We start from the raw sequence: 13145 nt of genomic DNA, 5'->3' as shown, positions 1-13145 counted from the left end.
CTGTTTAGTGATATTTTTGATGTAGTTTTCTCTAGATTACGAACAACCTGATACTTCCAAGTCTTTTTAAAAAAATCAATGGTGTGTTTAATTTTTTAAATGAGATTATAGAATATTCATGTTAGGAATATTGGGCTGTACTAGACAAGTAGTATGTCCAAGCCAGTAGGCTATCTCTGAGAGATAGTAAGAGGTAGTGATTTGAAGAAATACTTTATGGAAAGTGAACATATAACTTGTCCAGAATTTTGCCAGCTTTCCAGAATTTATAGCAGGAAATTTCTGGAGCCAGAGGCAATCTTTTTATATTAAGTAGCTCTTAGGAGAGTTTTTCAATAGATTTCCTTTCACTCTAGTGTCATATTTTGAGGAAATATGCCTGGTGTGTGAAATTCACCCCCTTGGAGTGATCATGTGTGTCAACCAGACTCTTGGTCCTTGGGGAAACTGTCATAAAATGTGGTGTTATAAAACTGTTAGCCTCTGGTTTAGGAGAAATTTTCCAGGAGAAAAAAAGAAAAAAAAGTGAAATACAGTATTAATACTTGTTTTCCTTAAGCAATGATAACAAAATGTAAATATCAGTGTGTCTCCAATTTGTTTTTTTTAGAACTAGCTGGTATTACATTTTGTTCATAATTAAACCTTAACTTCCATTATATATTGGGCCCAGGTTAAAGATACAAGGTAACTTCCTACCCTGCTACAGCCCTACCTGAAAGGAGGTTGTAGAGAGATGGGGATGAGTCTCCTTAATGAAGTAACAAGTGATGGGACAAGAGGTAATGGCCTCAAGTTGTGCCAGGGAAGGTTTAGACTGGATATTATGAAGCATTTCTTTACAGAACGGGTTGTTAGGTGTTGGAATGGGCTGCCCAGGGAGGTGGTGGAGTCCCCATCCCTGGAGGTATTTAAGAGTCGCGTTGACATAGTGGTGAGGGATATGGTGTAGCTGGGAACTGTCAGTGTTAGGTTAATGGTTGGACTGGGTGATCTTAAGGTCTTTTCCAACCTTGATGATGAAGTTAGACGGGAGTGTTATTCTGCTTGAGGGTAGAAAGACTCTACAGAGGAATCTGGACAGGCTGGATTGATGGGCTGAGGCCAACTGTGTTGAATTTCAACAATGTGAAGTGCTGGGTCCTGAACTTGGGTCACACCAACCACATGAAGTGCTACAGGCTCGAGGAAAAGTGGCTGGAAAGCTGCCTGGCAGAAAGGGACCTAAGAGTGGTGTTTGATAGTCTGCAGGATTTCAGCCAGCAATGTGCCCAGGTGGCCAAGAAGGCCAATGGCATCCTGGCTTGTATCAGAAATAGTGTGGCCAGCAGGGACAAGGAAGTGATCATCCCCCTTTGCTCAGCACCGGTGAGGCTGCACCTTGAATACTGGGTTCAGTTTGGGCCCCTCACTACAAAAAGGACATTGAATTACTGGAGTGAGTCTAGAGAAGAGCAGTGAAGCTTGTGAAGGGTTTAGAGCACCAGTCGTATGAGGAGCACCTGAGGGAATTGGGGTTGTTTAGTCTGGAGAAAAGGAGGCTCAGGGAAGACATTCTCTGAAACTACCTGAAAGGAGGTTGTAGCAAGGTGGGTGTCGGTCTCTTCACAACTGTGAGCAGCCTTTAACAGGAAGTTCAACAAAGATAAATGAAAACATGGGTTTCATTTTAGGGTTTAGGGATTAGGGTTTGGGGAAACATTCAATGTTCAGTGATCTCTTACTCAAGCTCTTCATTTTGTACTGATGGTATTCTGGAGATCACCAAAAATGTTAAAAGCAACTTCCAAATTTCAGGCTTTCTAGAAAAACCCAATAGGAGAGAAGTGTACCAATGTTTAAATGACAATACTTAACTGTATTTGTTTTCTCAAAAGGCATCAGCACCAGCAATTTCACAATCATCCACAAGAAAAGCTTCTTTAGAAATTATGTATGAACACCCCCACCACCTGCCCCAGCCCTGGTATCAAAAATTTTCTGTGCAGTATCTTTGGTTCCCCTTCTGATGTTGGTGACTGTCCTGATTTTAGAGCTTTGGAGAGGAGATTCTTAAGACATCCACAGTTACAATAAACAGTCCAATTCGATATCATTAGGTAGTGGAAATACCTGCAAGACTTTAGGTAGTACATAAAGCACGGACATCATTCTAAAATGAAAATAGAATGAGGTTGCAATCTTATTAAAACATTGGAATGAAATGTTTTAGTGCCAACTGTCAGAGATGGTTATAATTAATGCTTCAAGATTGGTGGGGCCTAAGAGTTGCATACTAGTACATGAGTTAGGGGGTAAAGGGCCCTTCCAAACGTTCCTATTTTTAATGATCATTTGGGACCCCAAGATAATTCCAGTCTGAAAAATATGAGAATTACAAATAAACTTGTAAAATATCAAATGAACAAGCAAAGAAATACTAAGGGTGTCTATAAAGAAGTGCTTGCACTTCAGCGCATTGTATTCCCTTGAAATATTTTCAAAAGCCTATATTTTTCAGGAAAGGTGTAAGAGATTGGCAGATCAGTTGAAGAGAATTGCATCAGAAACTGTTTCTTCAGAGAAAGATGGGAGAGAAAATTTTATAGCAGCTATCTGAATGCTCTTCTGTTTACTTTCACGTACAAAATGGAGCATGAGGTGTTGTTAGAGTTGGGGGGGTGGGGGTGTTGTTATTTTGGACTGGGGTTTTATTGTAGTGGTCAGAAAAAAGAAGCCAGTTTCAGGTAATTTTTCTGGAGTAGGTTGTAGCCTACTAGTGCTTCAGGAGATAATGAACAAGATAAAAGCAAAGATTTTCATCTCCAGCTAAGCTGTGGTTTATGATTCCTCTGTGATTTTCTTAGAAGACCTTTTATTATTTCCTGATAATACTATATTATTGTAATTACTATGATAATAATATTCTTCCTTGTAACTGTCTTGCTGATTTACCAATGAAAACAAATTCTGCAGACACCATTTACTTCAGTTTATGGAATGAGGAATAAGACTTCACCAACATCAAAAAGGCTTATTGTTTAGATGTATTAAAGACTAATTAATAGTCTAGTCTGTAATGAATAGACTAGAAAAGAATATCCACATGCATTTTAGAAAGGGGACAAGCACTCACAGTACTGTTCCACATACAGTTGATTAGTTTTAAAAATTAAATATGTTTACATTTCCTTTCTTTTGTAATTTGAATTGTATCTTGGTATTACTAATGAGATTTAAATTAAGAAGTTAATAGATAACATAAGATGCTCTAAATTTGCAAAACTTCTGGGCCCAGCATCAGTGAATTAAAAACACTGAAGTTAGAACTGTTACTAGTGCTTCTTCATAAAGGTAAAACATGTCATACCCTCATTCTGCTTTCTTACCTGCAAGGACCTTAGTGATTTTTTTAAAGAAATATTATTAATTTGAGTTCATTGTGAAGTGGTTCTATTTGCACTTTGACATTGTGCAGCTGCCTGTGTGTATGTTGCGATAGTCCCCTCTTAGGCCTGTACAGTTTTACCATGATACTTACTCAGGTGCTGAGTACGAATTATGTATGTATGAGGCAAGGGGAAGGGAGATGGATACTGCAGAGGGGAGGGAAAAAGTCCAACATTAACTTACAGTGTGCACAGTTGTTCAAAATCCATGTTTGTAAGTGAGCAAAGCATTTCAAGAGCTCTGATTTGGGTTTTTTTTGAATTTTATTTTGCTTCAGATAATTAGTGAAGGGACTAATGTATGCAAAAAAAGCAATGCATACAGTTATTGACAGAGATTTTCAGAAATTTAAAGGTACTGATGCATCAACCTTACAAAGAGTTGGTATCTATAAAAGCAATCTCTCATTTAAAAGAAAAAAACCTGCAGACTTCCATCTTCCTCCAGTTTGTCTGCTGGTGACTAAGATCCTATGTTTTTGTCTTCAAAGTGTGAATACATTTTAATGTTAAATACTGAAGTTCTTTTAAATGGTCTGAAATGTTTTTTTTTTTTCCTATACTGGCTTAGGAACACATGCAAACCCATCAGGCTGGACCTTCACTGAGTTCACAGAAGCCTAGAGTGTTTAAGTGTGATACTTGTGAAAAAGCTTTTGCTAAGCCAAGTCAGCTGGAGAGACATAGTCGCATTCACACAGGTAACACCAGAAATTATTTTTATCTTGCAAGATTTTCTTATGAATAAAAGGGTATTATGTTTGGATTCCTTGCTCAGGGTTTTAGGTAACTGCATTTAAATACCAACATGAGCTTAAAAAACCCCCAAATTTTGTGTGTCTGTATGACATCTGATAGGCTGTTGATGTCTTGATAATTTACATTATCTTAATATGTCCTTATATACTTGTGTATCAGTTAATTTATTTTCTCTTACATTATGCTTATGGCACATTCTTAAAGGTAGGGTCTGTCTCTCTGCTCTGTTTTCATGAAGCAGTTAATATGGTAGAGTTTCTGTCTGTGTCTAAGGCTGTGTACTGTGATGTTATGAATAATAAATGATAAAAGACTTTCCAGGGAAGACAGGAAAAAAAAAAAAAGTAGTTGCGGCTGAAAACATTTTAAGATTGTCACAGTCTAGGAAACTGCTTTAATGTCTAGTGGCCTTATAGAAGTCTCTGTTAGGTGACGAATGAGTCTGTCTTCCATTAGGGTTAAATTAGTTCATACTGACTACTGCACATAAGCAGATACTGAGACAGCTAGTCAAGGTTTGCAAAGAAATTAATGTAGTCTGATACTTGTTTTACCGTGGAAAAAAAGAAGAATTAGAGAATAATTATTCAGTGATTCTAAATGTGAATGAATTAGATCAGGTCCATACAGAGTGCAACCTACTGTGGCATTTTTTGATTTGCTCTGGTAAAATGAACTTGCCTCATTTTGGTTGCCTAATTCAGCACACGGTTTGTATACTGTCAAAGGTAAAGTAGGAACAGTAATTTCGAGAGTACCTTATTTCATATGAGTGTTTGAGCTCTGAGGTGTTAGGGTTTGCTCAGCAGCTGAAAGCCAGAGAGGTCTCAGGTCCAGGCCCTGATTTTTTTACATTTCATTCAGTGGCTGAGAACTCTCTAGCAGGAAAAGATAGGAGGTTGGACAGAGAGGATTCATGCAAGCTCTTTGCTAATTGCTGAAGAAATTCTGAGATTTGGGAATCATAAGAACAGGTTTAGACATGTTGCAATGGGAAGGCATGGATAGAGAGTAGTCTATTGGAACTAATTGCTAGTTGCAGTTACCATACGATGGGTGTACATATAGGCATGTTTTATAAGGGGTGTTCATATCAACTGGTTGAAGGTGGTTTCTCATCTAAGCGTGGGAGGAAACTTTGATCTGATTTACTAGGGCTGTTTTTATGGTTTAGGGGTCTCTGCTGACCCTGTGTATTCTCATCTGATGGGTTGTATGTATATGCTTCTCTTCCCTTGACCCCCTGCCCCAAGAGGAATGGTGATTGCTCTTCTTCAGAGTAAAACTGAAGAAGGGGAACAGAGCTACTTTGTGGTTACTGTGGTAGAAAAGGACATTCTGGTTATACTGGGGGCAGGAAAAGAGGCAGAAATTATGATCCAAGGAGTTTAAAAGTCTTTAGAATTCCCCAGTAATTTGCTTTCTGCATAACTGATTTAAATAATACAGACTTTAAAGAATGGCAGTCTTCTAGTTAAGAATTCAACAAAATAATCTGAAAGTATGAAAGAAGGCCAGTTTCCCGTTTCCCTGCTTTGATTGATGCTTCTCCTTGTAATAGACACAGAGCACTTTGGGAAGGCTGAGAGCAGAGCAGAGTCCCTTTATACATCTGTTTCTCATAAATCTGCACCATCATAGGAAAAATTCTTTGTATTTTGGAATGACTTGTAATTTACTCAGTAAATCCTCAGATGTTTTTGGATCTCTTGTACTTGGGTGCTCATGTGCTAGTAGTGCCCACAAATTGTAACAATCCTTGCTAAATTCATTTTTATATTACTGCTGTCTGATGTTATTGAAACAGCAAATCAATCCATGTGATAGTCATTCTTTCAGAAGAGAATGTTCTTTTAAAAATTCCTTAAAACCAAAAGAGTGAAAATGTCCTGTGCAAAAGTTTTTAGATAGGTTCTCTTACATAAATGGTGATAGAAAATGCTAATGTAATGATTCGCTTTCCTAAACGTGTGCACCTTGTCTGTGAGAAAGTGTTTGTGATTTCTATCATGATTAAACGTTTTTAACGATTTATAATGGTCAACACCTACTAAGTCAGTGGCCAGAAGGAAAACACGGTATGTCTCTTAATAGCTCTAAATATCTTGTACATTCAGATTTATCAGTGAAGAGCAGTTTGGAGAAATGTTGCTGAAATTAGAGGGAAGCAGATGCTTCCAGTTCTACAAAAAGAGCATGTGGTAATTTATTACATACCACCAAAAAGGCTGTTCATCTTAACAGAGTAGAAAACCTGGAGTCAAAAGTATCTGAGGAAACATAGATTTCACTTCAAACTAGTGAAGTCATTGTTAACAAAAATCAAAAGAACATTTCTGTGCTTTAAAGGACCTTTTATTGATTGTCTGAGAAGTTGATTTTAGCATGGAGGCTACAATGCGTGTGGTGACACTAACATACAGGTAATGAAGGAAGAGAGAAATCAGTTCTTTAAGGAAAACTGGAAAAGTATTTATACTCCCGCTTGTGCTTTATGGTGCTAACTAATAACAAAGTGTATTTGTAAGTTCAGCAGATGCTTTTAGAAGTCCTTAATGACATGCAGCAGTGTGTCTTCTGTTGATGTCAGAGGGTTGTGGTGTTGAGTGTCGAAGCAAAAGTCTGATTTTGCAAAGTAGGCATTTTTGAATTTTAAATATTTTTATAATGAATATGTTCCTGAGGTTTTATTTAGAAAGTATTAGTCTTCTGGCAGATTAGCAACAATATGCCTGCTTTGGTAAGATACAGGAATCACTAGTAGCTATTGGCACAGGAGGCCACGGGTCCCATGCAGAATTACCAGAACTTTTTTAACACATTTGACTTTATAGTTTCTTACAGACATCAGCTTTGTTAATTCTAGAATATGGCTTTATCTACATTGTTCTGAATGATCTAAAGAGGTGATGGTTCCCTTGGGTCAGAAAAGTGAACCTGGTAAACTGATTTTTGCAACTCTATTAAATAATTTACTTAGATAATAAATTGGATAGGAAAGATAACAGTATAAGTGGTTTATGACTTTTGTAAATATTCTTATATTTAATTTGGGATGATGGAGCCATAGCACTGTTTTGAGAAAGTCTCAAAGAAAAAGATCATGTCTACTTAATTTCTAGGTCATTTTGATGATTTTTACTGAATTCTGAACTGTATTTTTACGTTGAAATGAGAAATTGTTAAATACATTTTTCTCTTTTATAAGGTGAACGGCCATTTCAGTGTACGCTATGTGAAAAGGCTTTTAACCAGAAGAGTGCTCTTCAAGTCCACATGAAAAAGCACACAGGGGAGAGGCCTTATAAATGTGATTACTGTGCAATGGGATTTACACAGAAAAGCAATATGAAACTGCATATGAAGCGGGCTCATGGTTATACTGGTATGTAGCATAATGATAGTAATGATGAGTGCAGGGAACTGTATGCTTTACCAGGAAAGCACAAATCAGTTCCCTTAAGTTATTGAGGAATTAGGCACTAATAGCCAAAAAGCAGAGTTGAAGAGCTAGTAGTTGCACATACAATCCAAAAGCAGGTTGAAACAGAGACTGGTTACTGTTTCTGGTTCCTTGTTTTCTATGTGAAGCTCTGTAGTACAGAAAAACAAAGTTCAAAACCTATTAAAAGGAAAAACAATCAATTATAATTAGATTTTTTAAAAAAAAAATTCAAAGTGTGTCTCATGAATTTACAGAATCTGAAGTAGTTTTGTAATACCTTTCCCATCATGATTCCTTTATTCTCAAGTGCTTTATTTGCATTTTTCTTAGACTATACATCAAATCATACTCACTTATCTTTTTCTCTTGTACTTTGGTAGGTCCTGTACAAGAGCCTGCTAGTCATCAAGAACAAGAAGGGGAAGATATTAGTCGTGCTTTGAACTTAGAAGAAGTGGTACAAGAATCTTCAAATGAATGGCAAAGTATAGGCAATGTTTTTCGATGACACCTGAAAATTTGAAAACTAAAAATGTTTCTGGGACTCAAATTTCTCAAAACAAGTTTTCAGAAAAGTAAAAGATAGCTTTTACAGTTAAAGCTTCAAGAATTGAAAATATTAACAATAGAATAATATATTATAGTTTTTTTAATTATTTACAAAAATAATGTAAAAGAATCATTCTTTTTTTTAAGCTTGTAGAAGAATATTGGGAAAACATCATTTAATGTGTGCTAAGTTGTCTGTGAATCAGTGAACTCAGGTAATACTGTATACAGTTTCAACTTCTAATTCACAGCCAGTATATCTATTTGAAAAATAAACTGGAACTTTATATCAGACTAGAATGATTCCCATTTTTAAAGGAGGTGAAGAATAACTTCGTGGGAAAACCATGAAACTGTCAGTCAGCTTTCTTTTTAATGTGCTTAGAGAAATAATTGAGGTTGGATACAAACTGTTACAGAGTAGATGCATGCAGTATAAGATAGTTTGGGGGTTTTTACCAGGCACAGGAAAGCTCTGTATTTGTTTTAAGCTTTTTTTCGTACATTTTGAAATTTTGTTGAAAAAAATAAAATGCCGTGAACTTACGGCTTTTCTTGAGTTAAACTTGTGAGAGGGAGCATGTTCATTTCCATTCCAACCGTAAAGGCAGTTAGTTGTTAGTTTTTACATTAGAAGTCTGAGGTTTTAACCTCAGTGATAATTATTTAAAGAGAATCCCAATTAGAAGAGGTTCCAACGAAAGCCTCCTTTTATGTTTGCTGTATTGGATCAGCAGGTACGTCTCTCAGTATCTGTGGGAAATGCAGCCATATACTAAATCTGGGAAGTAAAACCTACAATTTTGTGTTAGCAGTGAGAAATTTAAATGCACACTAGGTCACCTATAATATACAATATTCCCCAGTGCTATAAACAGTTATCATTTTAAAACTGTAAATTCTTCATTATTTGTGAATTTTGGAAATATGTTACTTTTATTTGTTGCTGTTTAAGTCATTGTTTCAGAAAAACTACCTAGTTGACTAAGTAATACTTTGAAAGGTGCCACTTGTTAAGTATATTCATAACAAAGAAACACTGGAGTAAAAACATAGTCATCTTTTAGACATTCCAAAGACAGAAGCTCTTTTTTTTACCGTGTTCTTTTGAATTTTATTTATATGTTACATATATATAGATATATATATATGTGTGCTTGTATGTATATGTATATTTAAAGTTATATGAGCCTCTGTGTGGCTGATCAGTATATTTTGTAAATACTAATCCCAGTTGCAGGAAGTTCATCTTTTTGGTTTGCCGTAAGTACTTCTAGATCAGTGGTGGATTTATTGTACTATAATACAGAGCTGGATTTTAATTTACCTTCTGAAAGATAATTGCTCTCCGATCCAAAAAGCCCTTTTCTGTAAATATTGTCTATACTTTGTCTATGATACAAACTAGTTATTTCAGATTGCTGAAGCAAGAAGTCACTGTTGGTTTTGATAGGGCATCTCTTAATTCTTTTGTTAACTCTTTGGCATATGTATATAAGTAATATAGCTGGTGACATGAAAATAACACTTTTGTTATGTGGAATATTTAATTCAAAAACATGTTAAATAATATTACTTTTTTCCAAATTCTGTTTCGTGTATTTTTTAAGTATTTGACTAGGAAATTCTAAAAACTCCTTTCACCAGAATATTGCATGTCTCAATGTTGCATGTCTCGGTATAACATGTAAAGAATGTATGTGAAGTTCTTCCAGCAGTGCCTTTCCTTCTGGACAGCCTGTTAGTGTTTCAGCTGTTTAAGAAAGACATTATATTTCACAGTTGTCTGAAGGCATAGTGGCCCCATGGCATAGCACCCTGTTTATCTGTAATAATGCAGTAAAATGTCCTGTTGCATCTACCATGTGTGTGGCAATTGAGGCACAGACTCTTCATGAAGTGCAAAAGGAAAGACCCTTTATTATTACAATATTATGTACTTATGCAGTGGTTAAAATTCTTCATAATTAGCAAATCAGCAATTAGACAACTATCTACCTTTTTTTCCTGTCAGCATAAGACCACTCTGACACATGCTGTGCAGACCAATCAGCTTCTCGTTCACGTGCTGTTCACGCAGCGGTAACTTCTCCCAGTTCAGTGTTGCAGCTATCCATTGTTTTTCCCTGCCACCTTGTCACAACTCAGCAGTTTCTTATTTGTCTACCAAGACCTGTTTCGCATCAAAGCCTTGTTGCTTCTCAGGGGCTTCATTGGCTGACAGGCCAGTGTCAGCTTGCCACTCTCCCACACGTGTAAAACCTTTTCCCCATTCTTTCGGAGAATACTGTGTAAATGCACAGCAAAGTTTGTTGGAGTTGATTTGCTGCTTAGGAGGTTACTCTTTCCAGAGGCTGCCAAATCCAGTTTGACAGAAGTTGATTTACATCTGGTTACATCCAGGTGCAAATTCTTCCTTCATAATGAGAATGTGATTTCTGAATACTCAAAAGCATTCAGTCTGCTCTAGCTGTGATTGCTTTGCCAGCAAGTAAAAACTGGCAGTGGTTGGTACTTGGGTGAGCATGTGCTAAAAGCAGATCTTGTGAGTAAAAAGATGCCACTTTTAAATGGTCACTTCTCAAACCATTATGTCTTGATTAGAGGCAATGAGTGTGTGTTGTAAGTCTTGGAAGTGTTAAATAAGCAACATGAGTTATGGAGTCAGCTGACATTTTTCCTGAATTTGGTTTGCTACTCCTCCAGTGCCCAGAGTCTGGTAACTTACAGTAAATAGACTTTTAAGAATCTTTTTTGTAGCAAACACAGTATTTGATTTGCTTCCCTGCATCCTCTTCCACCATGAACTTCAAGAATTCACTCTTGAGTATCCTGACAACAGAGATTTTCACAGCCTAGATTCCTGGTTAAGATTGAGTCAGAGGTTTTCAGATCCTTGCATCTTGTTGATGTTCTGTACAAATACACTGTAACCAATATGTTCATATTTTCAAAAGCAATATTGAAGTAGATGACATTTTTAGGTAGCAGAAAGAGCTGTTGTGCTAAGGCACGACATCCTTGTCTGTAAATTGGAGAGACATGGATTTGATAGATGGACCACTTAGTGGGTAAGGAATTGGTTGGGTGGTCACAAAGAGTTGTGGTCAACAGCTCGATGTCCAAGTGGTCAGCAGTGACGAGTGGCATTCCTCAGGGGTTGGTGTTGGGAGCAGTGCTGTTTAACATCTTTGTTGGTGACATGGACAGTGGGATTGAGTGCACCCTCAGCAAGTTTGTGAACATCACCAAGCTGTGTGGTCTGGTTCACATGCTAGAGGAAAGGGATGGCCATCCAGAGGGACATGAACAGGCTGGAGAGGTGGGTCGGTGCAAACCTCATGAAGTTCAACAAGGCCAAGGGAAAGCCCTGCACATGTGTCAAGGTTATCCTAAATCCAGGCTGAGTGATGAGTGGATGATGAGCAGCCCCTGCAGAGAAGGGCTTGGGGCTGTTAGCAGATGGAAAACTGACTATGAGCCAGCAATGTGCACTCCCAGCCCAGAAAGCCAATTGTATCCTGGGCTGCATCAGAAGTGTGGCCAGCAGGTCCAGGGAGGGGATTGGGATTGTCCCCCTCTACTCCACTCTTGTGAGACCCCACCTGTAGCGCTGTGTCCAGCTCTGGGACCCTCAGTGTAAGAAAGACACGGACCTGCTTGAGTGGGTCCAGAGGAGGCCACAGAGATGATCAGTGTGCTGGAGCACCTTCCTTATGAGGACAGGCCGAGAGAGTTGGGGTTGTTCGGCCTGGAGAGAGAAAGCTCCTGGGAGACCTTATGGCAGCCTTCCAGTGCTTAAAGGGGGCCCATGGGGAAGGTGGGGAGGGACTCTTTATCAGGGAGTGTAGTGACAGGACAAGGAGTAACAGTTTTAAACTGAAAGAGGGTAGATTTAGATGAGACAAAAGGAAGAAATTCTTTCCTGTGAGGGTGGTGAGACACTGGCACAGGTTGCCCATAGAAGTTCTGGCTGCCCCCTCCCTGGCAGTGTTCAAGGCCAGGTTGGACGGGGCTTTGAGCAACCTGGCCTCGTGGAAGGTGTCCCTGCCCATGGCAGGGGAGGTGAAACTAGATGGTTTTTAAGATCCCTTCCAACCCAAACCATTCTATGAAGTCTATGAAATGCAAGAGTCACATTTCACAGTGGATAAGTGAATAGTGCTTAGGAATGTCTGTTCTTTCTGGTTTAATGCAGTAGTAGGCTTATGCTAGTCTGGGGCTTTTTGGCTTGTGTCTGCTCAAGTATTTATTTTGGTTTATTTCATTTTGGTTTATGTCCATTCCTTCAGTTTAAGCAATGACACACTCCTAGTACTGGTTGTGCATTTTTGTTTCAGGAAAAATCCTTTGCTTAGAAATCAAAAAGCCATTTAAACTATTTTTCAGCAAAACTACTAGTGAGTAATTATAGGAATAAATTTCAGTCTAAGTTTTAATCTCTTTTGAGACTTGTGTTGATAATGATGCTTTAAAGTACCGTACCTTTTCTTCTATAGGAATTAAATCCAAAAAAGCCACTTCCAGCTTATGGAAAAGGTGACTGAGGGGAAAGCAGAGTGGTGAAGGCAAGGAAGACATTTTGGATAAGTTCTATAGCTCTACAGTGCAGTGTTTTGAAAGATACATTTCTCAATTTTTTTTTTCCTTAAATATTCTTTACCATTTTTGAAGGCTGCATTAAAAACCAACTTGATTTCTTTGTACAGAGCACGTGAAAGATACTTTGTGCTATACTTGTTTACGAAGGGTGGGATTTCACTGCCTGTACATAAGCATTTTATGCGTTGCAATATCCCTCTGGCCTTTAGCTGCTGCTCCACAAAGGTACTGGCCTCCCATAAATCCCCTATCACATTGTGAGCCTCGTGGGCTGTGCTGAGTCACCAGCAATGTCACTAGAAGCCTGTGTGCAGGCAACTGGGTCCTGGGTCCCAATGTGTCATTTTCTAGTATCTGAACAT

General features: G+C 38.0%; 1 protein-coding gene across 5 annotated transcripts in view; it reads left to right on the top strand.

Annotated features, from left to right (window-relative positions):
• ZNF236 (zinc finger protein 236) overlaps positions 1-9743 on the top strand; it is an 82791-nt gene extending 73048 nt beyond the window's left edge. For all 5 annotated transcript variants that reach the window (XM_026841692.1, XM_026841693.1, XM_026841691.1 and 2 more), the window contains 3 exons: positions 4000-4129; positions 7396-7572; positions 8013-9743. In XM_026841692.1, coding sequence (XP_026697493.1) covers positions 4000-4129; positions 7396-7572; positions 8013-8140 — 435 coding nt within the window. In that variant the 3' untranslated portion in view covers positions 8141-9743. The remainder of the gene's footprint in view (positions 1-3999; positions 4130-7395; positions 7573-8012) is intronic.
• The last annotated feature ends 3402 nt before the right edge of the window (positions 9744-13145 follow it).

The sequence above is a fragment of the Athene cunicularia genome (assembly GCF_003259725.1).
Source record: "Athene cunicularia isolate RWA chromosome 2 unlocalized genomic scaffold, athCun1 chr2_part1, whole genome shotgun sequence".
NCBI classification, from domain to species: Eukaryota; Metazoa; Chordata; class Aves; order Strigiformes; family Strigidae; genus Athene; species Athene cunicularia.
The sequence above is the reverse complement of the archived record's forward strand: the minus strand, read 5'-3'. Positions and strand labels throughout refer to the sequence as shown.